The sequence below is a fragment of the Pelophylax lessonae genome, assembly GCF_965119305.1.
Source record: "Pelophylax lessonae genome assembly, chromosome: 7".
In the NCBI taxonomy this organism is placed as follows: domain Eukaryota; kingdom Metazoa; phylum Chordata; class Amphibia; order Anura; family Ranidae; genus Pelophylax; species Pelophylax lessonae.
The window spans coordinates 196,055,793-196,082,890 of NC_138774.1; the positions used below are offsets into that span (position 1 = coordinate 196,055,793).

Sequence of the window (27,098 nt, forward strand, 5' to 3'; positions counted from 1 at the left end):
TATTAATATTTTGCCTTGTTTTTTCTGTCTGTGCTTTACAAACACCAGCCGCCTTGTTTCTCATTAATAGCGAAGTTCATTTTTTCCAGACTGTGTAAAAATGAGCTCAGATAGGCGATAGTCAGCCAAGCATGGACTGAAGTGTGCAGTCCCTGCTGCTTACGCAGATCTCTGTGGCTGGAGGGGCCTACTCTGGGGCTCCGTTATATTATATAATCGTGATCTTTTTATGACCCTTGTAACGAAGAGGCAGATACTTTCCATGTTGTCATTTCCAGGATTTCTTTGGCACCATGGTGAAATATTTTTATTTGCCCAAAGGAGAGGGAGGAGAACGTGCAGTCCCCCCCAAATGCTGGACTTGAAGAAAACAATAGCAATTGCCTAAAAAAGTCCAACGCAACCAATTTTCCTCACAAAATATATTGTTGGAGGTCTCTGCTGCCACAGACGTAACAAAATTGGAGGTCTCTGTTACCACAGACTTAACAAAATATCAGACACAACACCTAAAACTCCAGCTAAAGTTTTTTCGACTTTTGGATCTAGTGAAGGAGGGTTAGAACCTCTGCTTCATTTTTATTTCTGACTGCGAACAAGAAGTGAGGGAAAACCTTTGTGCTTACCATTTTTCTGATGGCCGAAAATAAGGTGGGAATAGGTTAAAACAGCGATAGAGGTATAAATCGTGTCCTCAATACTAAACACCTGCAGTTGTTTATCAGGGTCAGGATAAGTCCAAACAATACAATTGTTCCTTGAGAACTCATATGGGGCAGGGCTACCCAGTAGGAAAATCAGTAGGTAACCACAGCAGAGCTTGCTGCCTGTGGAAGTGTTCCCAAGAAATGGCAGACAAACGCCTCTCCACCTTCCCCGGATGGGGATATACCTCTATCAATTGTCTTCATTGTTCCTGGCCGCTGACTCCACCTTCCCTGTTAAAATACTGCGGCTCTGTGCCCTATACCATGTTGACATTTTTGACTATATACAGAGTACTGAATTATTAGCTCCAGAAGAAGCTTTCTAAGCAAAACATGTCGAGCAACCTGGCTTTATGAATATCCTGTATATTTATCATCACATCAACTGATCTCGATGGACAGCAGTACACACACCTGTCATCTTGTGTGAGATCCTGTGGATGTGAAGTATCTCAAAATACCGCAATTATTATTGTTTGTGTGTGTGTTTATACTTTATCACTGTATTATGGAGGCTACATATTCTGACGCCTTTCTTGAGGCGAGTCATTTATGTTTGTGATGTATTTTTAGTCATGTATCAATAAAATTGTTATATTTTAATATACTCAGTGCCTTTATAGTCCATGTTTCTCCAACAACCTATTTCTAGTCTATGTAGGATGTGGCACTTATTTACACTCATGTGCGCTCAGTATACGGCTATCTGGTATCGCATACAAATTTAAGTAAGGAAGAGAGTGAACTTGCACCTATAAAGAAGAAAGGAGCTCTGCAAATGCCAGCCTGTCATAGGTGAAAACAACAGTGACTACCTCATAAAATCTGACTGTCAAAGGAGGCAAACAAATCTTGTACATAAGGCAAGGCATGTCCCTTCTAAAGGGAGTTGTGATAGTGGCTATTGGGGTAGAAACTCCTTTTCCTCAATAGCTGCCTCAGATTTTTCGAGGAAGATACCAAAGAGAAGCTTGTATGCTCATTGAAAGGGCACCTCTGCTGAACTGGGTCATTTGCCCAAGCTTTTAACCATAAGATTCTGCACACATGCACAGAAAGTAAGGACATGTGGAGTTGTAATGGATCCCACTTTCTATGACATCCACACAGAATAGTAGAAAGCGCAGAAAGTGAGCTATGAAGGCACTAAGCAATCAGACCTTTATAGAAGTGTCAGTTGAGGGAGGTAAAATATACATGAGGTGGTAAAAAATAGTAGGAAACTCTTCTACAAGATAAGACATCCATCACCTAAGAACACTTGACAAAAATTGAAGCCCAACAATGCAGATGGGGTTATATGGATACACAAAGGGGCAGACCCAGCGAGGCTTTTGCCAGTGTCCAATAACCAGAAGGTAGCAGCATAACTCATGTTCTATCAATCAATCCCTGTGTCCTCTACTGTACGATAAAGACATTTGGTGTAAGGTACAATTTACACATGCCCCCTGCACCTTACAATGCATCATAGAATGTGCATGCAGATTTAATTTTGTGTCAGCCATGCACTTTCCCCATTTTAGCTGCCGGTATATGCACGCCCACACTGCAAAAGGCAATATGGTATGCCAAAATGCTTTACTGCATCAATTCGTTTTCAGTCTTTCAGTGCATTCAGCTCAATTATAAATTTCCCATTGGTTGCTTTGGGTTAACATTCCTTGAAAACTCCTTTTTTTCTTATAAAATAAAGCAAAAATTGTCCATGTATTAATATGGACCCTGATGCCTGACACACAATTTCCAGTAATTCCTCATAGCGTGTCTGTCTTAAAAAGGCCTTCCCATGGCAACATGAAATTCAACGGCAGCTACTTAGGAAATATGGAAAGAAGTGACCTCAGCTTTCACTCTATATGAACAGCGATGAAAGATTATACAAACATATATCATCAGTAATGGAGTTCCTTCTGTGCATTAAGGGACAAAGATTTCATAGATGATAAACAGATGCCCATCTGCGATATTCTGCAAACACAGCATTACGCTTAAGGTATATTCATCATTCTAATCAAGGGTCTGTGAGCCCTGCAGTGGAAAAGCTCCAAATGGCTCTGTTACAATGTGGAATGTATTTATGGAACGTCTCCTGCTAAGTTTCTAAACAATTCAAAAATTTGATTTTTTTGTAAGAACTTACCGTAAAATCCTTTTCTCTGATGTCCATTGACAGACACAGCTCTCCTTGCTTCATAACGATTGGGACGTCCCAAAGCAGTATAGGCATGAGGGGTGGGAAGAATGCAACCAATCTGTTGACGTAAGTCTAGGGCCAAAAAAATGTAGCCAACTGGGCAGTAAAAGCTCACCAGAACCAACAGGAGCTTACCCACAAGACAACAAGTCAAAACCTATAAAGAGAAAGAAACCAAGTCTCTTTTACACAGCAGCCTGCAAATCTTTGCGGCCAAAGGAGGCACTTGAGGATGCCATTAGATTAACCTTATAACATTTTGTAAACGTATGAACGTATGAAGTTGCCGCTTTACACACTTGAGAAACAGATGCCTGATGGCGAAAAGCCCAAGAGGCACTAAGCGCTCTAGAAAAAATGGGCGGTCACAGGGAAAGGAGGCTCCTGACCCTTCAAAGAATAGGCCTGAACAATTGTCTGCCCGATCCACCGAGATATGGTCGCAGCAAAAGCAGCCGAACCCTTACGAGATCCCTCAGTAAGGACAAAGAGTCAGAGTTTCTAAAGGACTCTGTGGACGACAGGTAAACCCTGACCGCCCGAACCACATCCAGAGAATGCAGAGCAAACTCCTTAGGGTGCCTTGGCTAAGGACAAAGTGAAGGCAACACAATGTCTTCATTGATATGAAAATCAGACACCACCTTAGGAAGAAAGATCTGATTAGGTCAAAGAACAACTTTATATCTAAGTATAACCAGATAAGGCGAGCGACAGGAAAGCGCCGCCAATTCAGACACTCTGCGAGCAGAAGTAATAGCCACCAAGAAGGCCACCTTCTGGGTTAACAGAGGCAGAGAAATGTCCCTGATATTCTCAAAAGGAGACTGTTGAACAGACAAAACCAAGTTCAGATCCTACAGAGGTAATGGGGCTCCTCTTGGAGGAGCCAAATGACGCACCCCTTGAATAAAGGTGCGGATCAAAGGATTACCCGCCAACGGGCGTTGAAAATAAATGGCCAAAGCTGATACTTGTCCCTTTATGGTGCCCAAAGCCAACCCTTGTTCAACCTCCATTCTGCAGGAAGGCCAAGACTCTCGCCACCGAGAACGAGCGGGGGTGCAACTTGTTCGATTCACACCAGGCAATATACATCTTCCAAGTATGATGATAAATTTTTCTGGAAGTCGCTTTCCTAGCCCTCAACAGGGTAGGAATCACAGAGACAGAAAGACCCCTGTCTTTTAACACCTGGCCCACAACAGCCATGCCGTTAAAGCCAGCGACCGTAAAGCAGGATGGAAGAACTTCTCTCAGAGGGAGCCGCCAGGGCGGCTCCATGACCATCCTTACCATGTCTGCGTACCAAGACCGGCGAGGCCAATCTGGTGCCACCAGAACCACTGACACAGATTCCACTGCCAGTCTGGGAGGGAACCTCTGCAATAGTTGAATCGGTGGAAAGGTAGGCGTATATCAGCCGATATCGATCCCAGGGAACCACCAATACGTCTGAGGAATCGGTCAGAGGGTCTCGAACCCTGGCCACAAACCTGTCTACCTTCCTATTCAGACGAGACGCGAACAGATCCACGTCCAGAGTTCCCCACTGGACACACAGGAGATGAAAAATCTCTGGTTGCAGGGACCATTCCCCCTGATCCAGAACCTGACTACTCAGAAAATCCACCTGCCAGTTCTCCACTGAAACACTAACCCCCCCCCCCCCCGCCCCAGGTGGGAGACGCTGATGCCTAGCGCCCCCAGGTGGGAGAAGGGAGGGTAGGGCCTGTCCGTATAGGCCTGGGGGATCTTTCAGGGGCCACAGCCCTGCCATCCCAAGGAGTGGGCCCACATCTCCCCCCAGGGTCTGCGTCTAAGACGCAGGTGACGTAGTATCACTCATCATACCATGGACCGGGTGGGCTCCTCTCCGAAGCAGATCACCTCTCACCCTGGGAGTAGGGGTGCTACCAGCCAAAAATGGAACGATGTGACTCGTGGGCATTCCAGGTCGATGCGTCCCGGCGAGACGTCCACTCGCAGGCTCGTCCCCGTCCAGGGGGCTCCGTTGTGGTGAGGCCTGGGCGGCACCACAACCTGCTCATGCTCGATGGCCAGGCTGGGAGACCTTAAGGATCTAGGTTATCCAGTGTGAAACCACAGCCGGCTGTCACTTGTAGTTCACCAGGAGGATCCCCCTGACACTTGCTAGCGATAGTGAGTGAGAAAATAAACAAATACATTTTCAAAGAAACAAAAACCGAGACCGAAGTCCCAGCAGGGGGCCTAGGTCATACTCCTACACTAGGCAGCAAGAAACTGCTTTGTCAGCACTCTGTTCCTGGGATTATGTCGTTAGGGACAGCCCTTATGGGTGTGTCTGGTAAAAGCTTTTGAGCTTTTGCACTGCCTACTCTACTCCTGAAGAGGGCGCATAACCCAATCGTTATGAAGCAAGGAGAGCTGCGTCTGTCAATGGACGATAGAGAAAAGTGTGCTTTTTGTTCTAGCCCTCCTTAAATGGACTGCCAAGGAAAGAACTCAACTCCTGTGCTGGCAGAAGCTTGCTGGACCAGTCCTAGGTCTCACCTAGCCCCCCCGGCTGCTAAATAGCTGGGCATCTGAAGAAGGTCCCCTACTGAACTGTGTGTAGTTGACGTACTTACAAGCTGGGATTTTGCAGGGTCAGGGATCATAGTCTCAGCATGAGTTTGCTGAAGGGAAGGCATGACACATGTAACAGTCAGGTATAAGCAAATACTTTTGCCATAGTGAAATTATTTTTTAGCAGCTGATATTTACAGTGCCTTTTAAAAGTATTAATACCCCTTGACATTTTCCACATTTGGTTATGTTACAACCAAAAACGTACATGTATTTTATTGAGATTTTATGTAATCGACCAACATAAAGTGGCACATTAGTGAGAAGTGGAAGGAAAATTATAAATGGCTTTCATTTTTTTTTTTTTTTTTACAAATAAATATCTGAAAAGCTTGGCGTGCATTTGTTTTCAGCCACCTTTACTCTGACACCCCCTAACTAAAATCTAGTGGAACGAATTGTCTTCAGAAGTCACCTAATTAGTAAATAGAGTCCACCTGTGTGTCATTTAATCTCAGTATAAATACAGCTGTTCTGTGAAGCCTTCAGAGGTTCATTAGAGAACCTTAGAGAACAAACAGCATCATGAAGGCCAAGGAACACACCAGACAGGTCGAGGATAAAGTCGTGGAGAAGCTTAAAGTAGTGTTAGGTTATAGATAAATATCTCAAGCTTTGAACATCTCATGGAGCACTGTTCAATCCATCATCCAAAAATGGAAAGAGTACGGCACAACTGAAAACCTACCAAGACATGGACCTCCACCTAAACTGACAGGCCAGGCAAGGAAAGCAAAAATCAGAGAAGCAGCCAAGAGGCCCATCGTAACTCTGGCGGAGCTGCAGAGATCCACAGCTCAGGTGGAAGAATCTGTCCACAGGACAACTATTAGTCGTGCACTCCACTAATCTGGCCTTTATGGAAGAGTGGAAAGAAGAAAGCCATTGTTGAAAGAACGAACATATAAAATTACAGCGCTCATCAATAATTGAACCAAATATTAATATATGATCAAAAAGAGCCCAAAGTCCATGTATGAACACGAAATGTCCACCAATACTCTAGATGATAAAAAGTTATAATAAGCCCCCCGGATCCCTATCATGTACTGTCTGCCGAAAGTACATAAGAGTCTTACCTGCCCCCCAGGTCCTCCCATACATCCAAAATTGGGGAGTATATAGACTCTTTTTTGCAGCCTTTTGTTGTCAATACTCCGGCGCACTTAAAGGACACTAAACATGTCCTCAATGAGTTAAAAGATATGGAGTTCAGGGAGGGAATGTGTCTTGTTACTGCCGACGTCACCTCCTTGTACACCAACATCAAGCATGAGGATGGGATGATGAGGTAAAATACTATTTAGATTCTGATGGGTCCTTCCCATCTTTACAAAAATCCTTTATCCTTGACCTACTACTTTTTGCCATGACACATAATTACTGTTGGTTCAATAAAACATTCTATTTACAACAGAGGGGTGTGGCAATGGGGGGCTAAACTTTCCCCCAGCCTAGCCAACCTCTTTATGGCTTTTTGGGAAAAGAATGTGATTTATGGTCAGGATCAGAGATCGCTAGTTTTTTACAGGCGCTTTATTGACAACATCTTGTTGTTATGGAATGGGGACAGATATAACTCTAGATTTGTTTTTAAATTCTCTGAATAGGAACAAAAGGAATATACATCTTTCTTTCTCAGTGAGTTTGGAGGAGGTTAATTTTCTTGATCTAGTAATATCAGTGAAAGAAGGACAATTATAGACCAAAACACATTTTAAAACATCAGAAGGGAATAGTTATTTTCCAATAACAAGCTACCACCACCCGCTTTGGCTAAATAACATTCCTAAAGGCCATGAGGTTTCATGAGGATTAAGCAAAACTGCTCCACCACTAGGGATTACTATGAACAGGCTAATTCTCTGAAATATTGCTTTTTGGAAAAGGGGTACACTAAGGAGGTGTTAGAGTCTACTATGAGGGAGGTAGGTCTGATAGAAAGAGATCAACTTCTAATTGATAAAGAAGAGGGACATAATATGAAATTGGTGTGTCCTTTTATTGCAGGTTTTTCTACACAGTATTTTAAGGTTAAAGGGATCAAAAAGAGATGGCCAATATTAAAATCGGACTCTAGGCTGGGAAATTTACTCCCAGATAAACCGGAGGCTATTTTTAGTCTTTAGAAAAGTTCCAAACCTGGGGGACAAGTTGGCACACAATGTGGTGGATACCCCCCAAGAAACTGTCCTTTTTTAAGGAGTTTAAAGGTTTTTAACCCGTGTAACAATTGTGTCATCTGCAGTCAGAGCCCAAGGAGACTCAGGAAGATTACACAATTTAGTTATTGTACCACAGGTAAAACATACAATGTTGAATCGTTCATTACCTGTGAGACAAGATACAGTCAGGTCCATAAATATTGGGACATTGAAAATTCTAATCTTTTTGGCTCTATACACCTCCACAATTGATTTGAAATGAAACAAACAAGATGTGCTTTAACTGCAGACTTTTAGCTTCAATTTGAGGGTATTTACATCCAAATCAGGTGAAAGGTTAAGGAATTACAAGAGTTTGTATATGTGCCTCCCACTTTTTAAGGGACCAAAAGTAATGGGACAATTGGCTGCTCAGCTGTTCCATGGCCAGGCGTGTGTTATTCCCTCATTATCTCATTTACAAGGAGCAGATAAAAGGTCCAGAGTTCATTTCAAGTGTGCTATTTGCATTTGGAATCTGTTGCTGTCAACTCTCAATATGAGATCCAAAGAGCTGTCACTATCAGTAAAGCAAGCCATCATTAGGCTGAAAAAACAAAACAAACCCATCAGAGAGATAGCAAAAACATTAGGTGAGGCCAAATCAACTTTTGGAACATCCTTAAAAAGAAAGAGTTCAGCAACACCAAAAGACTCGGAAGAGCACAGAAAACAACTGTGGTGGATGACCGAAAAATTATTTCCCTGGTGAAGAAAACACCCTTCACAACAGTTGGCCAGATCAAGAACACTCTCCAGGAGGTAGGTGTATGAGTGTCAAAGTCAACAATCAAGAGAAGACTTCACCAGAGTGGTTCACCACAAGATGTAAACCATTGGTGAGCCTCAAAAACAGGAAGGCCAGATTAGAGTTTGCCAAACATCATCTAAAAAAGCCTTCACAGTTCTGGAACAACATCCTATGGACAGATGAGACCAAGATCAACTTGTACCAGAGTGATGGGAAGAGAAGAGTATGGAGAAGGAAAGGAACTGCTCATGATCCAAAGCATACCACCTCATCAGTGAAGCATGGTGGTTATAGTGTCATGGCGTGGGCATGTATGGCTGCCAATGGAACTGGTTCTCTTGTATTTATTGATGTTGTGACTGCTGACAAAAGCAGCAGGATGAATTCTGAAGTGTTTCGGGCAATAATATCTGCTCATATTCAGCCAAATGCTTCAGAACCCATTGGACGGCGCTTCACAGTGCAGATGGACAATGACCCGAAGAATACTGCGAAAGCAACCAAAGAGTTTTCTAAGGGAAAGAAGCGGAATGTTATGCAATGGCTAAGTCAATCACCTGACCTGAATCCTACTGAGCATGCATTTCACTTGCTGAAGACAAAACTGAAGGGAAAATGCCCCAAGAACAAGCAGGAACTGAAGACAGTTGCAGTAGAGGCCTGGCAGAGCATCACCAGGGATGAAACCCAGCGTCTGGTGATGTCTATGCGTTCCAGACTTCAGGCTGTATTTGACTGCAAAGGATTTGCAACCAAGTATTAAAAAGTTAAAATTTGATTTACGATTGTTAATCTGTCCTATTACTTTTGGTCCCTTAAAAAGTGGGAGGCACATATACAAACTGTTGTAATTCCTACACCATTCACCTGATTTGGATGTAAATACCCTCAAATTAAAGCTGAAAGTCTGCAGTTAAAGCACATATTGTTTGTTTTCATTTAATTAAATCTATTGTGGTGGTGTATAGAGCCAAAAAGATTAGAATTGTGTCGATGTCCCAATATTTATGGACCTGACTGTATGTGGTATATCTTCTCGAGTGTGGGGGTCACTAACAATACGTGGGCTGTACATCGAGAGGATTGAGGGACCGATTGTGAGAGCATGTGTATAAAATCAAGAAAGGCTACCAAAAACATAGTCTGTCCCTGCCCTTTAGGGAATTTCACAATCGTGACCCGCAAAGTCTGAAATATACAGCTATCACTAAATTTGCAAACAGGAAAATGTTCTGGCTTTATGAACTAAAATCCTATTCCCCTTTGGACACAATATAGAGTGGAATATTACCCTATATATCAGCGTATAACACGCACTGTTTACTCCTAAAAATGGAGGGCGAAGCAGCAGTGCATGTTATACGCCGATATATAAAAAATAAAAAAAAACCCCAGGCAGCGCCGAGGGGCAGAGGGGGGCGGGCCGGCCGAGGAGAAGGAAGGATGAGCGGTCGCTGCCATAGGAAGTCCCGCCTCCTATGATAGACAACACAGTGGCCGGGACGTGTGACGTCTATCATAGGCGCCGGGACTTCAGATGACAGCACCGCTCGTCCTCCCACTCCTCGGCCCGGCCTGTCCCCGCTCTGTGTAATGGCACTGGCTAAGGTTGCAATAGAGGATACTGCGCTGGCTAGGCTGCAATAAATGACACTGCACTGGCCAGGCTGCAATAATTGACACTGCGCTGGCCAGGCTGCAATAGATGACACTGCGCTGGCGAGGCTGCAATAGACGACACTGCGCTGGCGAGGCTGCATTCATGGGCACTGGGGAGGCTGCATTGCTGGACACTGCACTGATGAGGCTGAGTTCATGGGCTCTGGTGAGACTGCATTTAAATAAAAAAAAAAAAAAAAGTTCTCAGTTCAAAGCAGTTTATTTAAAATTAAAATTTTTTCCTGAAATTTCCCTCCTAAAATTGAGGTGAGTGTTATACGCCAATATTTTTTTTTTTACATATATTTGTACATTATTTTTTATTGTTTTTTTCCGTAGTATAAAATATTTTTACGATATGTCCATATATTATGTGTATGTACCATGTATTATCAATGTATTATGTACCATGTATCATCAATGTATAGTAGGTATTCCTTTTGTCCTGGTGACACTGATTTTTTATTGATCTTTTTATTGATTCATATTAGAATAGGGTGTCACTTACAATGGGACTTGTAGAAATATTACCCTGAGAGCGGAAGTGATGTTCTGCTCACATTAGCCTCTGTTCTGTGGCCGGAGACAATACACACCCGATGTGACGCTTTGTTATTCTCAGTTCTGGTCCCGCGGGCGGAAGTGACATTTCCGGCTACGGCAAAATGGTGCAGGGGCGGAATTGACGTTCCGCCCGCGTCATTTTGAACACAGATTTAAGGGGATGAAGAAGAAACGCCAAAACGGAGCCCCAGCTTTTGCCGGAAACATATTTAGCCACTGAAGACTTTGTTACGAGCCCTTTGGGAGTACCATACTGATCTTCAATGTGAGTGACTACTATTGTTTGCCGTTGTGCTTTTTATTAATATAATAAAACAACCTTTTCCATTTACTTACATTGATGATGGCTATTTGATTGGAGTTATGAGAAGATTCTGGGTGTGCATTGATTCCTTGCTGAGCTCCTGTTATTGATGGTGATTGATAACTTATGCTCTGGTGAGTTTGCATGAGGGGTGAAGGAATCATGCACCTGTGAAACTTTGTAATTGTCAGCACTGGTGATACCCTCCCCATGTTTGTACTACATTTTTATGTGTAATTACTGCACCATGATTTGCTTTCTCATTTCTTTTTACATATTTTTCTACGGATAACCCATGTGAGGAGCCTAATATCATCAGTTACCTGGGTGATTTTATCCATAGGATTTTATTTGCTTTGATAAGCTTCATTGGACATATCCTTTTATTATTATTTTTTTTATCATCTAGAGTATTGGTGGACATTTTGTGTTCATACATGGACTTTGGACTCTTTTTGATCATATATTAATATTTGGTTCAATTATTGATGAGCGCTGCAATTTTATACGTTGGTTTGAGGATTTGTGAGCTTCATATTGCTAGCAGCTTTCTCAGGAGTTTTGCACTGATCTTTTACACCATGTCTTCCATTGTTGAAAGAAAGCCATAAGAAGTTTTGTTTGCAATTTGCGAAAAGTCATGTGGGAGACACAGCAAACATGTGGAAGAAGGTGCTCTGGTCAGATGAGACCAAAATTGAACTTTTTGGCCTAAAATCAAAATGCTATGTGTGTCAGAAAACTAACACTGCACATCATCCTGAACACACCATCCCCACATTGAAACATGTTGGTGGCAGAATCATGTTGTAGGGGTGCTTTTCTTTAGCAGGGGCAGGGAAGCTGGTCAGAGATGATGAGAAGATGAATGGAGCCAAATACAGGGCAATCTTTGAAGAAAACCAGATAGAGCAGTGTTTCTCAAACAGGGTTCCGTGGAACCCTAGGGTTCCTCCAGAGGTTGGTAGGGGTTCCTTGAGCAATGGGCAGTTTCTGTCTCTCAGATAAGTTCCCCCTCACACCATTGATCTTTTTCCCTATCTGGAAGAAGGTAAAATCTACCCAGTGTCCACAAGTGTAAGGAGCATTCATCCATCTGACCATCACACTAATGTGTCATGAATTGTAAATAACGGAATTTTTGTAAAATCTTACCGTAAAATTCCTTTCTCTGAGTCCTCCGACAGTCGCCCCCCACTCACAAGTCTTCACCAATGGGTATTGACCTTTTCTCCGTAGGAGTAGCTAGGCAACAAGAATTGTTAATACAAAAGCTTTTAGCATAGACACACCCCTAGGGGCTGTCCCCTCAGTCAATACCTCCCTGCACCAGCATTCCCAACTCAGTTTGGTAGCATAGCAGTAAGAGTACACGAAAACCCCAAAAGAGGGGCGGGGGGCGGCGACTGTCGGAGGACTCAGAGAAAGGAATTTTACGGTAAGATTTTACAAAAATTCTGTTTTCTCTTACGTCCTCCGACAGTCGCCGCCCACTCACAAGTCTTCACCAATGGGATGTCCCAAAGCAGTGTAGACATGAGGGGTGGGAGACGCAACCGTAGAAAGGCAACGCAGTACCCACATCAGAGAAAGGAACCTTACCACAGTAAGAGAACCAACTGGGCAACAGGAAAAAACGTGCTCAACAGGAGCAACAACCCAGGAAAACAAGTAACCCAGGGGTAAAACACCCCAACAACCAAGGGCCCACAAAAACAAGCGTCCCTAGGAAACTGCCGCACTGAGAACTTTACGGCCAAAGGAGGCATCAGCCGATGCCTGAACATCCACCTTATAGAACTTTGAGAAGGTGTGAACGGACGACCAAGTCGCCGCCTTACATACCAGGGCCACAGAAGCCTGATGACGGTAAGCCCAAGGCGTACTCAAAGACCTGGTAGAGTGCGCCTTCACAGGGAAGGGAGGAATCTTCCCCTTCAAGGCATAGGCTTGTTCAATGATCTGTCTGATCCATTTGGCGATGGTCGCTGCCGACGCCGCCATGCCCTTCCGAGGTCCCTCAGGAAGGACAAAGAGGGAATCCGACTTGCGAAAAGATTTAGTGGACGACAGGTAAACCCTGATCGCCCGGACAACATCCAAGGAATGTAAGGCAACCTCCTTCGGATGCTTAGGCTTCGCGCAGAGCGAAGGCAAGACCATGTCTTCATTCAGGTGAAATTCAGAGATCCTTTTCGGAAGAAAAGATGGGTTAGGCCGCAGGACCACCTTATCCTTGTGGACCACCAGGTAGGGAGAATTGCAGGACAAAGCCGCCAGCTCCGACACCCTGCGAGCCGAAGTGATTGCCACCAAAAAGGCAACCTTCTTGGACAACAGAGACAATGAGATCTCCCTGATCTTTTCAAAGGGAGCCTGTTGCAACACGGACAGAACCAAGTTCAAATCCCATGGAGGTAAAGGGTCCCTCCTAGGAGGGGCCAAATGTCGCACCCCCTGAACAAAGGTGCTAACCAATGAATTAGACGCCACAGGGCGTTGAAAGAGAACGGCCAGCGCAGAAATCTGACCCTTAATCGTGGCCAACGCCAAACGCTGGTCCACGCCCGTTTGAAGGAAAGCCAACACTCTCGACACCGAGTATGAGCGAGGGGAATACCCCCTGGACTCACACCAGGCAAAATACGCTTTCCAAGTACGGTAGTAAATCTTCCCCGAAGAGGCTTTTCTAGCCTTGATCAAAGTGGGAATGACCTCAGGGGAGAGACCCCTATCCTTCAGGACCTGGCTTTCAACAGCCAGGCCGTTAAAGCCAGCGACTGTAAAGCAGGATGGAATATCGGTCCTTGAGAAAGGAGATCTTCCCGAAGTGGCAGACGCCACGGAGCGTCGACCGCCAGATTTACGAGGTCTGCGTACCAAGACCGGGGAGGCCAGTCCGGCGCCACCAGAATCACCGTGTGCGGTTCCGAGGCTAACCTGCAAAGAAGCCTGGACAGCAGTTGAATCGGGTGAAGGGACCATTCCCCCTGGTCCAGGGTCTGGCGACTCAGATAATCCGCCTGCCAGTTCTCGACCCCCGGAATGTGAACTGCCGTTATCGCCGGGACGTGTGCCTTGGCCCAAGACAGAATGTCGGCTACTTCCCGAGCCGCTCGGGCACTCCTGGTGCCCCCTTGATGTAGGCCACCGCGGTGGCATTGTCCGTCTGAACCCGAACTGGACGGCCCTGAAGCCGGTCCGTCCATCTCAGAAGGCAAAGCTTTATCGCTCTCAATTCCAGAATGTTGATCGGAAGGGAGGACTCCTCCTCCGACCAAGTTCCCTGGGCGGACAGAACGCCCAGAACACCACCCCAGCCCGACAGGCTGGCATCCGTGGTGAGTACCGTCAATAATGGACGAAAAGACTTGCCCCCCAACACCGCCGGGGACTGGAGCCACCACAGAAGATCCCTTCTGGTGTCGTGACTCAACGAGATCCGCAGATCCAGGGATTGCGGCCGCCCGTCCCACTCGGCAAGAATCTCCGCTTGGAGACCCCGCGTGTGAAACTGGGCAAAAGGGATCGCCTCGAAAGACGAGACCATTAAACCTAGACATCTCATGCATGTCCGGAGAGACGAGTGCCGGTTGTCCCTGAGGGACCTGACCTCGCCCTGAAGAGTCAGAAGCTTGTCCTCCGGCAGGAAGACCTTCGCTTGGACAGAGTCCAGAATCATTCCCAGGTAGGGAAGGCGAACATAAGGACACAGAGTTGACTTCGGAATGTTTATGGTCCAACCGAACTCCTGCAGAGTCCGCATCGTGGTGGACAGGTCGGTCACCAGGCTCTGACTGGCGTTTGACCTTATCAGGATATCGTCCAGATACCCCAAGACAGCAATGCCCTGTGCTCGCAACAGGGCCAGAACCGGCGCCAGCACTTTGGTAAAAACCCGCGGAGCCGAAGCGAGACCGAAAGGTAACGCCACGAATTGGTAGTGATCCTTCGCAATGGCGAATCGAAGGTACCTCTGGTGACCCTCGAAAATGGGGATGTGTAGGTACGCATCCTTCAGATCGATGGAGGCCATGAATTCCCCCGGACTCAGGGCAGCCACCACTGAGCGCAGGGATTCCATGCGAAACTTGCGAACCCGCACAAAGCGGTTCAGAGCTTTCAAGTCCAGAATCGGACACACTTTGCCCTCCTTTCTGGGCACAGTGAACAGATTGGAGTAAAACCCCCGAAATCTGTCCCGATGAGGCACCGGGACCACCACCCCCTGGGCCCGCAGGTCCCGCACCGCTAGGTGCAAATCCTGCAAGCGCTCTGGAGACAGCTGAAGATTTGAGGGGAAAAATCTGCCCGCCGGCCGAGAGAGAAATTCGATCTTGTAACCAGATCGAACGATTTCCTGAACCCATCTGTCCCGAACGCGGGCCAGCCAAGGTTGTAGGAAACCGCGCAGACGTCCCCCCACCCCAGAAACGGGTGAGGGCGCCCCTTCAGGCGGAAGTGGTATGGGAAGTTGAACCGGACTGGCCGGACTTCTGCTTCCCCGCCCACGGCTTCTTCTGGGAGCCTTGGCATTTGAAGGGCTTGCCTTTGGACTGCGACCGAAAGGCACGAAAGGACCCCTGAGAGGGCCTAGACGAGGAATTCCGCTTACCACGGAAAGACTTATGCTTGAAAGACTGGGGCAGGAGAGTACTCTTGCCCCCCGTAACCCCTTTTATCAGGGTATCCAAAGCCTCGCCAAAAAAGGCGAGACCCCGCGTAGGGAAAATCCGCCAGCGTCTTGCGAGAAGATTGGTCGACCGACCAGTTCTTCAGACAAATCAGACGACGATTCAGTATCGCCACGCTGGACAGGCGCGCAGCCAAGGGAGCTAAATTCAAGTCCGCATCGCACAAGTACATGACACCCTGATGGATCTGGTCCACCATAGCCAACGTGGTAGGTGAAGCGGAATCAGTCGCCAAGGTGCACCTGAGCATCTTGGTCCAATCAGCAACAGCCTGTGCCGCCATAATGGAAGCAAAAATAGGCTTCAGCATAGAACCAGCCACCATATAGGCATGACGGGCAAGAGACTCTATTCTCCTGTCCGTAGGGTCCCGGAAAACCGGGGTATCCTCAGAAGGCACCACAGTAGCTTTGTTCAAAACGGCTACCGCGTGATCCACCGGAGGCGCCACACACCAACGCTCGTCGGTGGCAGGCGCAAACGGATAAAGCAGCTTAAACTTATTGGGCACAGTAAAGGGCTTCTTTAAATTGCGCCACTGTTCATTAACCGTATGGTGAAATTTAGCAGGGCAGGGAAAAACCTGCGCTGATTTGCGAGTCCTCTGTGTTCCAAAAGAAGACACCCTAGTAGGAGGAGTAGGCTCATCCTCCAGGTGCAAGGTGTCCTTTATGGAAGCAATCAGCTCATTCATGAGTGCAAGCTCTTCAGGCGAGCCAGGGGGAAAAACATCAACCCCCTTCACCCGTCTCCCCCTCAGACCCCCCAAGGTCCAAAGATGAGCGGGACCCTGACAAGGGTATGCCAGCCACATCGCCCTCTGAATCAGAGGAAATGGATAACCTGGCCCTTTTTGCGGATCGTTCAGCCAGCAGCATCTGCACCTGAGACACTAAGGAAGCCACTACAGTGGTCAGATCGGCCCCCTCGGGGAGTGCAGCAGCCCCCTGGTCCCCCACCAGGGCGGGGGGAAACTTGCTATCCTGAGAATCCATGCCCCAGTACAGAAAAGTATAAAGGTACTGGCCCTTTAATACCACGGCGAGAGCAGCCCACCGCACACTGCTGTATGCACAGACCCCGCAGGGATAGATAATACTGAGCAAGGAATGACAGGACAAGAAGGTAAAAACCTGGAGAGAGCACACCAGACTGCTGCCACCGATCGCTGTTCCCAGAGAAAGAGGAAGTGATGCAATGCTGGCTGATTGATATAGCCTATTGAAGGCTCCAGCAAAATGGCCGCTCGGCCGGGGGAGAAGGCTACAATAAAATGGCGCCGCCATGTGCCTGGATGAGTACCGCCCGCCAAAATGGCGGCGAATGGCGCCAAAACACGGCGCTGCATAGGGACAGGGCCTGTCACAGTATCCAGGCAAATAAAATGGCGGATCGCCGCAGCGACCGCCGCACACACACATGTCTGCACACGTGGCGTGGGGAGCCGTCTCCAGCGACAAACCGCTATCAGGGCAGACAGGGAGTGCCGCAGCCAGGACGCATGTGGACCGCAGTCATGGCGTCCAGTGAGGTAGCCACCTCACAGGCAGCATCCCTGCAGCGAACAGGGATGGATCGTTCAATGTGAAAGGGTAAAACCTAAGCTGAACGCTCGATGGCAGGCTGGGGATCCATCTGGCTCTCAGCCCTGGGATCCAGGGCGGCCAGTCTGAGACCCAGCTCCGCATGATGATTTTTCATCAGAAGATCCCTAAGCTAAGGCTGACAAAATAACAGCTAGCAAGGAAAAGAGAAAAATACTTGAAATAAAATCAAATAAAGGGTAGAAGGCTGAGACTGAGCCCCAGCACAGGAAAGCCAGCTACTCCTAAGCTAGGCAAAGTCAAACTGAGTTGGGAATGCTGGTGCAGGGAGGTATTGACTGAGGGGACAGCCCCTAGGGGTGTGTCTATGCTAAAAGCTTTTGTATTAACAATTCTTGTTGCCTAGCTACTCCTACGGAGCAAAGGTCAATACCCATTGGTGAAGACTTGTGAGTGGGCGGCGACTGTCGGAGGACGTAAGAGAAATAGTCATTTTTAGCAGGGGTTCCCAAGACCTGAAAATTATTTCAAGGGTTCCTCTGTGTTGAAAACATTGAGAAAGGCTGTGTTAGAGTCTGCAAGAGACTTGAGACTGGGGCAGAGGTTCACCTTCCAGCAGGACAACGACCCTAAACAAAACATACAGCCATAGCTACAATGGAATGGTTTAGATCAAAAATGGATTTTTGTAAAATCTTACCGTAAAATCCTTTTCTCTTAGCTCATTGACAGACGTAGTCCTCGGTGATACAGCACCTTCGGGTTATGTTGCCTCCACAGGAGCAGGACTAGACAGGAAATTAAAAAGCTCTGGCCACACCCTAGGGGCAGTCCCAGAGGGTATATCCTCTCTCTCTCTGCCTCAGCAAATCAGTTATGTGAAAAAGCAGTCTTTAGAGATTTTAACCCAACCCAACTCAAAAAACAGAGGGGCGGGGACTACGTCTGTCAATGAGCTAAGAGAAAAGGATTTTACGTTAAGATTTTACAAAAATCCATTTTTCTCTAGCGCTCATTGACAGACGTAGTCCTCGGTGATACAGCACCTTCGGGACGTCCCAGAGCAGTATCACAAATGAGGGGTGGGAAAATGAAAATCAAATCCCAATCTAGAAGGCCCAACCGGTGCCAACTAGAAGTTTACAATGCTCATCCTTAATGATGAGACTCAACAAAAAAGAGAAAAAATTTTTTTTTTTTTCTCAAACAGAAAAAACCCTCGAGGTAGACCACCGGTCTCCTCAAATTGCGGCCTGCAAAACCTTGCGGCCAAATGAGGCATCCGCCGATGCCGTCACATCAATTTTATAGAATTTTGTAAAGGTATGTACCGACGACCAGGTGGCCGCCTTACATACCTGGACCACTGACGCCTGATGGCGAAAGGCCCAGGAAGTACTGAGCGCTCGAGTGGAGTGCGCCCTAACAGGGAACGGAGGACTCTGACCCTTAATAGAATAAGCCTGTACCACCGTTTGTCTAATCCATTTAGCAATGGTCGCGGCAGATGCAGGCAAACCCTTTCTGGGGCCATCCGTGATCACAAAAAGTGAATCCGTCTTACGGAATGATTCCGTAGCTTTCAGGTATACCCTGATTGCCCGAACCACATCTAAGGAATGCAACGCATGTTCCCGATGATGCTTGGGCTGAGGACACAAGGAAGGTAGTACAATATCTTCATTCAGATGAAAATCTGAAACCACCTTAGGAAGAAAAGATGGCTTAGGATGAAGTACTACCTTATCCCTATGAATCACTAGGTATGGGGACTGGCATGATAATGCAGCCAGTTCTGACACCCTGCGAGCAGAAGTAATAGCCACCAAGAAGGCCACCTTCTGGGATAAAGTAAGCAAGGGAATCTCCCTGATGTTTTCAAAGGGAGGTTTCTGTAGAACCGACAAAACCAAATTAAGATCCCAGGGCGGTAAGGGCGCGCGGACTGGTGGAGCCAGGTGCCGCACCCCCTGGATGAAATTCCGCACCAAGGACTTGGTAGCTAAAGGCTTCTGAAAGAAGATTGCTAATGCTGAAACTTGACCCTTGATGGTGCTCAAGGCTAGCTTCTGCTCAACCCCTTGTTGCAAAAAGGCCAATATTCGAGTCACCGAATAGGTACGTGGAGGAAATCCTAAAGATTCGCACCACGCAATATAAGTCTTCCATGTGTGATAATAGACCTTGCTGGAAGTCGCTTTCCTTGCTTTAATAAGGGTAGGAATGACTTAAGCTGACAAACCTCTGTCCTTCAGTACTTGGGTCTCAATGGCCAGGCCATTAAAACCAGCGACTGTAAAGCATGATGGTAAATTGGTCCTTGAGACCACAGACACTCCCTGAGACGAAGTTCCCACGGAACGTCTGCGACTAGCATGTCCAAGTCGGCCAGGCCGGCTTGAGGAGGCCAGCCTAGAATTTCTAGGACCACTGGCGCTGATAGAATCTGAACCAGGCGTCCCTAGAGGTATCTGGCCCCGACCATCCGAGAAAGTCTGGTCGTTTTCTGTTCCCACACATTTATCAGATACCTGATTGTTATCAGGAAGGGTGATCTTTTCTGGTTGAACCTCAGGGACCGAAGTCACCCGACTAGAGGCTACTTGGCCTATCTGGTCAACCAGATCCGATTCCTGTGAGGTATAGGGACTAATCTTAGGAAAAGGTAAAGAAAAAGATCTATTCAGGGAACGGTAACTACCGCTTCCTGTAGTACTTAAATGTTGGAAGGGAAGAATCGCACCGGTAGTAGTGGTTGATGCTCGATCTAATGTCCTGAATACCGGTGAAAACGTCCCCCCACCCTGAAACCGGGTGGGGGCGCACCTTCAGGCTGTGTACTCCTTTGCTTCGGGTTTGGCTGGGTTGGTCCTCTGCTTGTCCGACCAGCCCTTCTTGAACCCTCCTGGAGGAGTCTTGCCTTTCCCGCTTGTACCAGCCGGGCGCCCTTTATGGGCAGTAAAGAAAGGTCCTCGCTTGTTGCGAGGTCCCTTAGCTTTAGCAGCCTGTGGCAAAAAAGTGCTCTTGCCCCCAGTGGCATCCTTAATGATTTCATCTAGGTTGGCCCCAAATAGACGATTCCCCTGAAAAGGGAGATTTGTCAAGGTCTTTTTGGAACCTAGGTCAGCTGACCAGCATTTTAACCACAGCACACGTCTGAGGATGACCGATGACATAGATGCATGCCCTAATAAGGGAGTAGTGTCCAAGGCTGCGTCACAGATAAACTGTAGCCCTTGTATAATCTGTTCCATCAAATCAGATGTCTCCTGGGGAATATCTTTTCCCCTAAGGTCTTGGCGTACCATTCTCGCCCATTCCGTAAGTGTCTGGGAAACTAGACCAATAACAATTACTGGTCTAAATGCTGACCCTATCAGAGAGAAGATGGTGCGGGACTCTGCTTCCATCTTTCGATCCACCGGATCCTTAAAGGACGAAGTGTCCTCTACTGGGATAACCGTGGCCTTATTCAGCCTGGAAATAGGTGGATCCACCACTGGTGGTACCGTCCATTTCTTAATGATGGATTCCTCAAACGGATAGCGTCTAGCAATACGCTTGGAAATAGTAAAGGTACGTTTAGAATGCTCCCATTCTCCTTTAATCTGATTACCGAAACACTTGGGTACAGGAAAAACCTTCACCGTTTTGATGGGCTTATTAGTACCAAAAGGAATCTCTGTTTCAGTTGCCTCTGCCGGTAAAGCCTCAAGTTTTAAGGTTTCCTGCACTGCCACAACTAGTGCGTCCACCAATGCTTCTTCCTGAATTATAGCGGGAGAAGAAACGTCCTCCTCACTGTCTGAGGGGGCTTTACCTGAGGTAACAGCCCTTGCAGAGGGACCTGCAACTGCAGTGACCATCTCTGAATCGGAGTCAGAGGTGTCAGATAGTATAGGGGTAGGCGGGGGTCGCTTCCTTGACCCCCGTCCCTGACAGGCCGCCTCCACCCGAGCCACCATAGACTCCAAGATTGCTGTAAATGACTCTACACTCTGTGCACCGGCGGGTCCCGTGGCCCCCTCGAGGGAAACAGGTGGGGGAATATGTGTGGCAGGGTCCATGATAATTCCAGTCACTTCCTGGATAATATAATTCAAAAATAAAAAACTTTTTTTTTTTTTTCAGACCCCCAGCGCCACAAAAAGCCCCTTAGTGTTACCTGCTAGGGATCCCTATCGATCGAGAGAGAGAGAGATAGACCCCCAGGCTCACCACTTGATGCTCAGAGTCTAACTGCAACAGGTTACAGCGCTGTCTTGACAAACAGGAAGTCTTTTGGCTGGCTGCCCAGGAAGAAAGGAGGCGGCTCCGCCCCTCTGCACGCCTTCCGGCGCCTCCCCTAGCTCCACGAGGTGTTTGGATCACCTCAAACATGGCCGCCCCCATGCTGGAGACACGAGGCTACGCCAAAATGGCGGCTCGTGCGATCCAGAAAAAAAAAAATGGCGGCGGCCTGTACCTTGAAGATCTCACAGGAACACTGGAGAAAAAAAGCTGTCTAAAAAATCTTTTAAGAAAAAAATCTTGCTAGGACCTAAGATCCCAGCAAGGTATCTAGGTCCTTACTCCTAACTAGACAGAAAATAACTGATTTGCTGAGGCAGAGAGAGAGAGGATATACCCTCTGGGACTGCCCCTAGGGTGTGGCCAGAGCTTTTTAATTTCCTGTCTAGTCCTGCTCCTGTGGAGGCAACATAACCCGAAGGTGCTGTATCACCGAGGACTACGTCTGTCAATGAGCGCTAGAGAAAGTATATTCATGTGTTAGAATGGCCCAAAGTTTATTGATTAAAAACCTTTACACCAAAAAGGGAAAACAAATCTGTTGCTGTAACTCTGAGGCGTAGCTTAAAGCTTGTGGGCCCCGATGCAAAAGTTGACCTAGGGCCCCCAACATACCACCAGTCACTTCCACCGCACGCCAAGATACTCAAGTGGCTAAAGAGTTATATCAAATCCTTATTTACATATTGAGAGGGTAATTCAAAAGATTTTGGTGAAAATATGCACATGATAGAGATCAAAGTTCTCTGGGGTTCAATGTCCCCCAATCAACCAACAAGAAGGCCTAAATAAATAAAAAGGAAAAGTCTGAAACATATAACAAAACCAATGTCACTGTAAAAATAAAATTTAGCAGTAGTCGGTGCGAGTAGGTCAAAGGTTGGTGTCAGGAGGGCAGAAGTTGGTGTTAGAAGAGCAGGGGATGGGTCATTCGTTTTTTATTTTTGCTATTTTATCTTTTTATTATTTTTTTTATCATTTAATTTTAGGTGTTATTTTTTTTTTTCTTTAAGAGCACTGCTGGGGCTTTGGTGAAATATCAGGAGTCTAAACAGATCCCTGATGCCTCACTTTTGAGATAGAAAAAAGGGACTGAGGACAGATTCCCCAGTCCCTTTCTCTGCAGCCTCAGCTGCACTGAACAGCAATGTCAACGGGTCTGTGGTAGTGAGCCCTTATAGATCCCCAGCTCAGGATTCCCCAGGGTGCGGAGTCCCAGCCTGCTTCTTCACCAGGGCCCCTGGTGGTGGGGATGGACTTACAGCAGACTGGAACCAGGTCGCGGCCCCCAGGTAGGCCCAGCTGAAGATGTGGAGACCGCTGGCATGTGCAGTGTAAACAGGAGACTACAAGGATATCCAAGAGACAAGCTGAGGTCAGGACAGGCAGCAGATGTACATAGACTGAGAAACGAAGCCGGGTAGGTACACAGGAGATCAGATACAATAGCCAAGGTTACAGGGATGGGAGCTCAGAGAACAGCGATGTTGCTCAAGCAAGGAGCAGAGCACTGAGCATGTGTATATATAGGGAAGCACATGGGGAGGTGACCCAGGAAGTAATAGACAGGAACAGGATATAACCCACAGTGGAGCAGGTGACGCCCATAGGAGAACAGAGCAGCCAAACACCACATGTGAAGATAGCAGCAAGGAGGTAAGAGATACAAACAAACTACAGGCTAACTTGTGACAAGCAAATGAATGGGAAGTGGTCTGTGCTGAGTGCCTTCCTGTTCATTCACAAACTGAAGCATTGTAAACAGTTTACTATGCTTTATTCATGAATGAACACAGTAAAAGATTGTACAGATCTCTCACTGTGTTCATTCAGAAAAGGGAGGGGCCAGTAAATACATATTTACTGGCCCCTTCCCTACTTTCCATCCGCAAACATCCCTCACAGCAGTCACCAGGAGAGGAGAGGGGGACAGTGGGCAGCACTGCGGGGGGGGGGGGGGGGAAGGAAGAGGACACAGGGAGCCCAAACAGCATTAATAGGAGTAACCTGAAGAGGAGGGGCTAGGGAAAGACAAATACATTATTACAATAATTCCTGTATATGCTGCCCCCACTGCCCCTCCTGTCCAGGTGTAAAATCATGTGACAGGGAGGCTCCACAGGCCCCCTGGAGCATGGGGCCAGGTAGCCATAGTGATCCTTAATGCTACGCCAGTGTTGTAACTGCCTAAAAACTGTTCGCTAGAGTTTGGCATTTGTCAAGTCTATCTAAATTTCCTCTTGCATCCAATACTACACTTTCCCCAGATTACAATGCTGCTGTCCAAAAGTGTCTCCCCATTGGTTCTCCAGTGGTATGGAGCCACCCTAAGGCAGGAAGTGTGTAACTGGCCAGATCATCAGGTTAAAATAATGGGAAAAAAACCTAACAAGAGAAAACGAATGCAGCCATCACATCTAAGCACTAATGATGTGCAAAATATAAACTTTTTGTTTTTGGATTTAATACCATTTTAATGCCAGTGTGACTACTGGTACTCAGATGCCACCAGGACCTAAATATTATACTTTGGCTTTAATTGCTACTAACAGACCCAAATGAAAACAGATAGTAGGCAGGGTTTGGCAGAGAATAATGTAGCAGAGGAAGCAGACAAGACAAGAGAGTAATCAGTAAACTTTGCCAATGGCCAGGACGGGCAGCAAATGGGAGAGTAATCCAGTAAACACAGTCAAGGGTCAGGATGGGCAGAAGAGAAGAGAGAAATCCAGTAAATGTAGCCAAAGGTCATTATAGAGTCACATCATACTGGAGCACTCTTGATCAGCTAGGAAACACTTTCATAAGTACTGTGGCACAGATTGATGATGCCAAATAGGGTGCCTATTGAGCTATAGACAAATCCCAGTTGGAGGTCAGATTCATTATCGCACATTTGAGAAAGACAGAGCTGCAGTCAGCAGCTAAAGGCTGCTAAACAGTGTGGCCAGATTCCTTACCCCACAGATGATTAGGACAGGGCTGCAGACAGCGTCACAGGCTTATACCATTTATACAGGCTGCCTAACAGTGGACACATATAAATGGAATAAGCTAACAATGGCTAAAGAGTGATCGTGGGTGCAGAGCAGGTCAAGGTCTGGGAGTGAAGCAAGGAGAATTTAGGTAATAAGCCAACCAGATCTCTTGACTTTTTTTTACAATAGGTGTTGGTTTCTATGACACCCAGAGAGAGAGATGTGTGACTGTTTATGGTCTGCAGCAAGGGAGGTACCAATGGACCGGAAATTAGACTGAGACCTAGTGAGGTCTGGTGTGTGACCCCGGAAGACTTTGGTAGGTACCTTCCAGCTACTGCTGTCTTGAATGCATGCAGTGTAATTATAAAGATCCTAACTTACATGGTTCTATTGCTACTAAGTAAGCCCTCTTACACTATTTTTCCTAGAAAGCAGCTTGAAATAGAGAAATTCTGGGGTGGAAGACAAATAACTTTCCTACATGCGGCTATTTGCCTTACTTTAATGGCAAAGTTGGTATGAATTTATATTTACAGTTGACTGGGATTACCCTATACACACATTCGTAACCAGCAGCCAAGCAAGGCTTTTTGTAGTTTGAAAAAACAGAAGGCTGTAAAATATTAACACTAGTACTAGGGCTACACTGCTGTCAAAACCATAAGAGAAGCTTTGAAATGCACAATGGGAACAGAGCTTACCTCCTCAGGGTTCATGTTTTTTCATCCAGGTAATGATACTGTGTTCTAGTTCACCCCACTCTATCTTACCAGCGACCAGGGAAGCCTTTCTGCTGACTTACAATGCAGTTAACAGATTCCCAAACATACCCATTGAGGGATATTTCACACATACAAGAAGACTGTTGTAAAATATTGTCTATGCTGTTAAACTCCTCTCAGCCACCAGATTCCAACCTGCCTTAGAATTTTGAATCTAACTGTTTTTACTTCAAGCAAAATGAGAGGAATGCTGACAGATGTTGCTAACCCTCAAAATAAAGGAGCTCTAAGAAAACTTAACTTCTCTTCATTATTTTCCCAGGTTTTAAAACTAGCTGGCATAAAATGATCTGAACTGGGTCACTTTGTGGCAGCCACTGAATGCTTCATACCTGGTTAAATCGTCTTGTGAAGGCCACAACGTTTGGGGCAAGGCTGTGTTTTTCCTTTTTGTTCCATCCGCAGCTGGCGAGCTCCTAGAAACAGAACATAAATGACATCAGTTTACCCGTTCTGCATTTTGAGGGTGGGGGGGGAACCTCCTACACACAGAGTTTAATTCTACTATTAAAGAATAATTCAGCACAGCTTGAATAAACTAGACAACTAAAAGGCAAAAAATGTTTGTTTTTTAAATAATGTATGATCGCTATTGTTTTACCCAAGAAAAACTGGACTCCAAGTTGTCCACATATTCTTGTTTCCAGGTCTGCGTAGAGCTTAAATTCCATGAACATATGTGGTGGTCCAGTCCAGTAGCTATGGCCTTTTGAACCAAGGTATTTGACATCTTAACTAAATTTTAGTAGCTCAAGTTGTTCCTGTGGAACCCATCTGTCTGTAATCTACAATTAGGGCTCCATTCACACTTGTATGACTCCAAAGTTGTTCATATTTGGTGCAAATTTGGGTGGGTGCGATTTGGACGTGACTCGTCCCTCTACAAAGTCAGACCCACTGCTGCATGTAAACCATTCAGGTATGACTTTCATGCAACTTTTGAGGGTTTACACTGACGTCTATGGCTCTCAGGTTGCAACAAAGTCAGGCCAAAATGGTGCATGAACTACTTTGAAGTCGTCACACATATACAAATTTTTATCATTGGAAAGCATGGGGTACTACTTGTATTGGGACTTTGATGTCCAAAGTCGCAACACAAGGTCGCACAAGTTTGAATGGGGTTGTAAGACTTCAACCCTGAGTACTCACAGCAACCAGGATTACACAAGCCATGATTTACAAAAGAACTGAACCACCACCAGTGGATACATTTTCCAAATACACCTGGGTTTCGCAACCTTGGATTGATAAATACCTAGCACTGGGCTTCAATACCATGTTGCCAGAACCCTTATGGGTCCTTGGGTTTCCCTTTATTCACCCTCAGATTTCCCATTCCCAGTTACTACCTCATAATGTGCATTCTGTAATCTGTATACAGCACTGTATAGGTCTACAACAGTTGCACTCAAAATGTACCATCCAAATGATCATGACTGCACTATGACATGAATGCACTATTGTTATCGTATTTTATTCTGAAAATCGAATGCGAAATTTCTGAAGAAAAATGTTGGATTTCTCACCACTTTCTGTATTACATACTGGGGTTACCAGGACATATAGAAGGAGTAAATCTCCACAGGGTAAATACACAAAGCATTACCAACAAGAGAGGGGTAAACCCTTCCAAATTCTATCTAAAACTAAAAGAAAGGCTTTCATAAAGCTAAGGTGGCACTAAAGACCTTTCCTCCATCGATGCAACATCCGCAAGTTTCCATACTGGTCTTCTTTCAGATTTGGTATCTTCAGCCATCTCGATTGGCCAGACTGGGATGATATAACACCCGCATTGGGTACAGGAG

The 27,098-nt window shown here is 46.3% G+C and overlaps 1 protein-coding gene across 5 annotated transcripts in view; it reads right to left on the bottom strand.

The window, feature by feature from the left end:
- Nucleotides 1–27,098, bottom strand: part of RALGPS1 (Ral GEF with PH domain and SH3 binding motif 1) — a 1,028,186-nt gene that overhangs the window by 669,360 nt on the left and 331,728 nt on the right. For all 5 annotated transcript variants that reach the window (XM_082262603.1, XM_082262602.1, XM_082262601.1 and 2 more), the window contains exon 6: nucleotides 25,620–25,703. In XM_082262603.1, coding sequence (XP_082118729.1) covers nucleotides 25,620–25,703 — 84 coding nt within the window. The remainder of the gene's footprint in view (nucleotides 1–25,619; nucleotides 25,704–27,098) is intronic.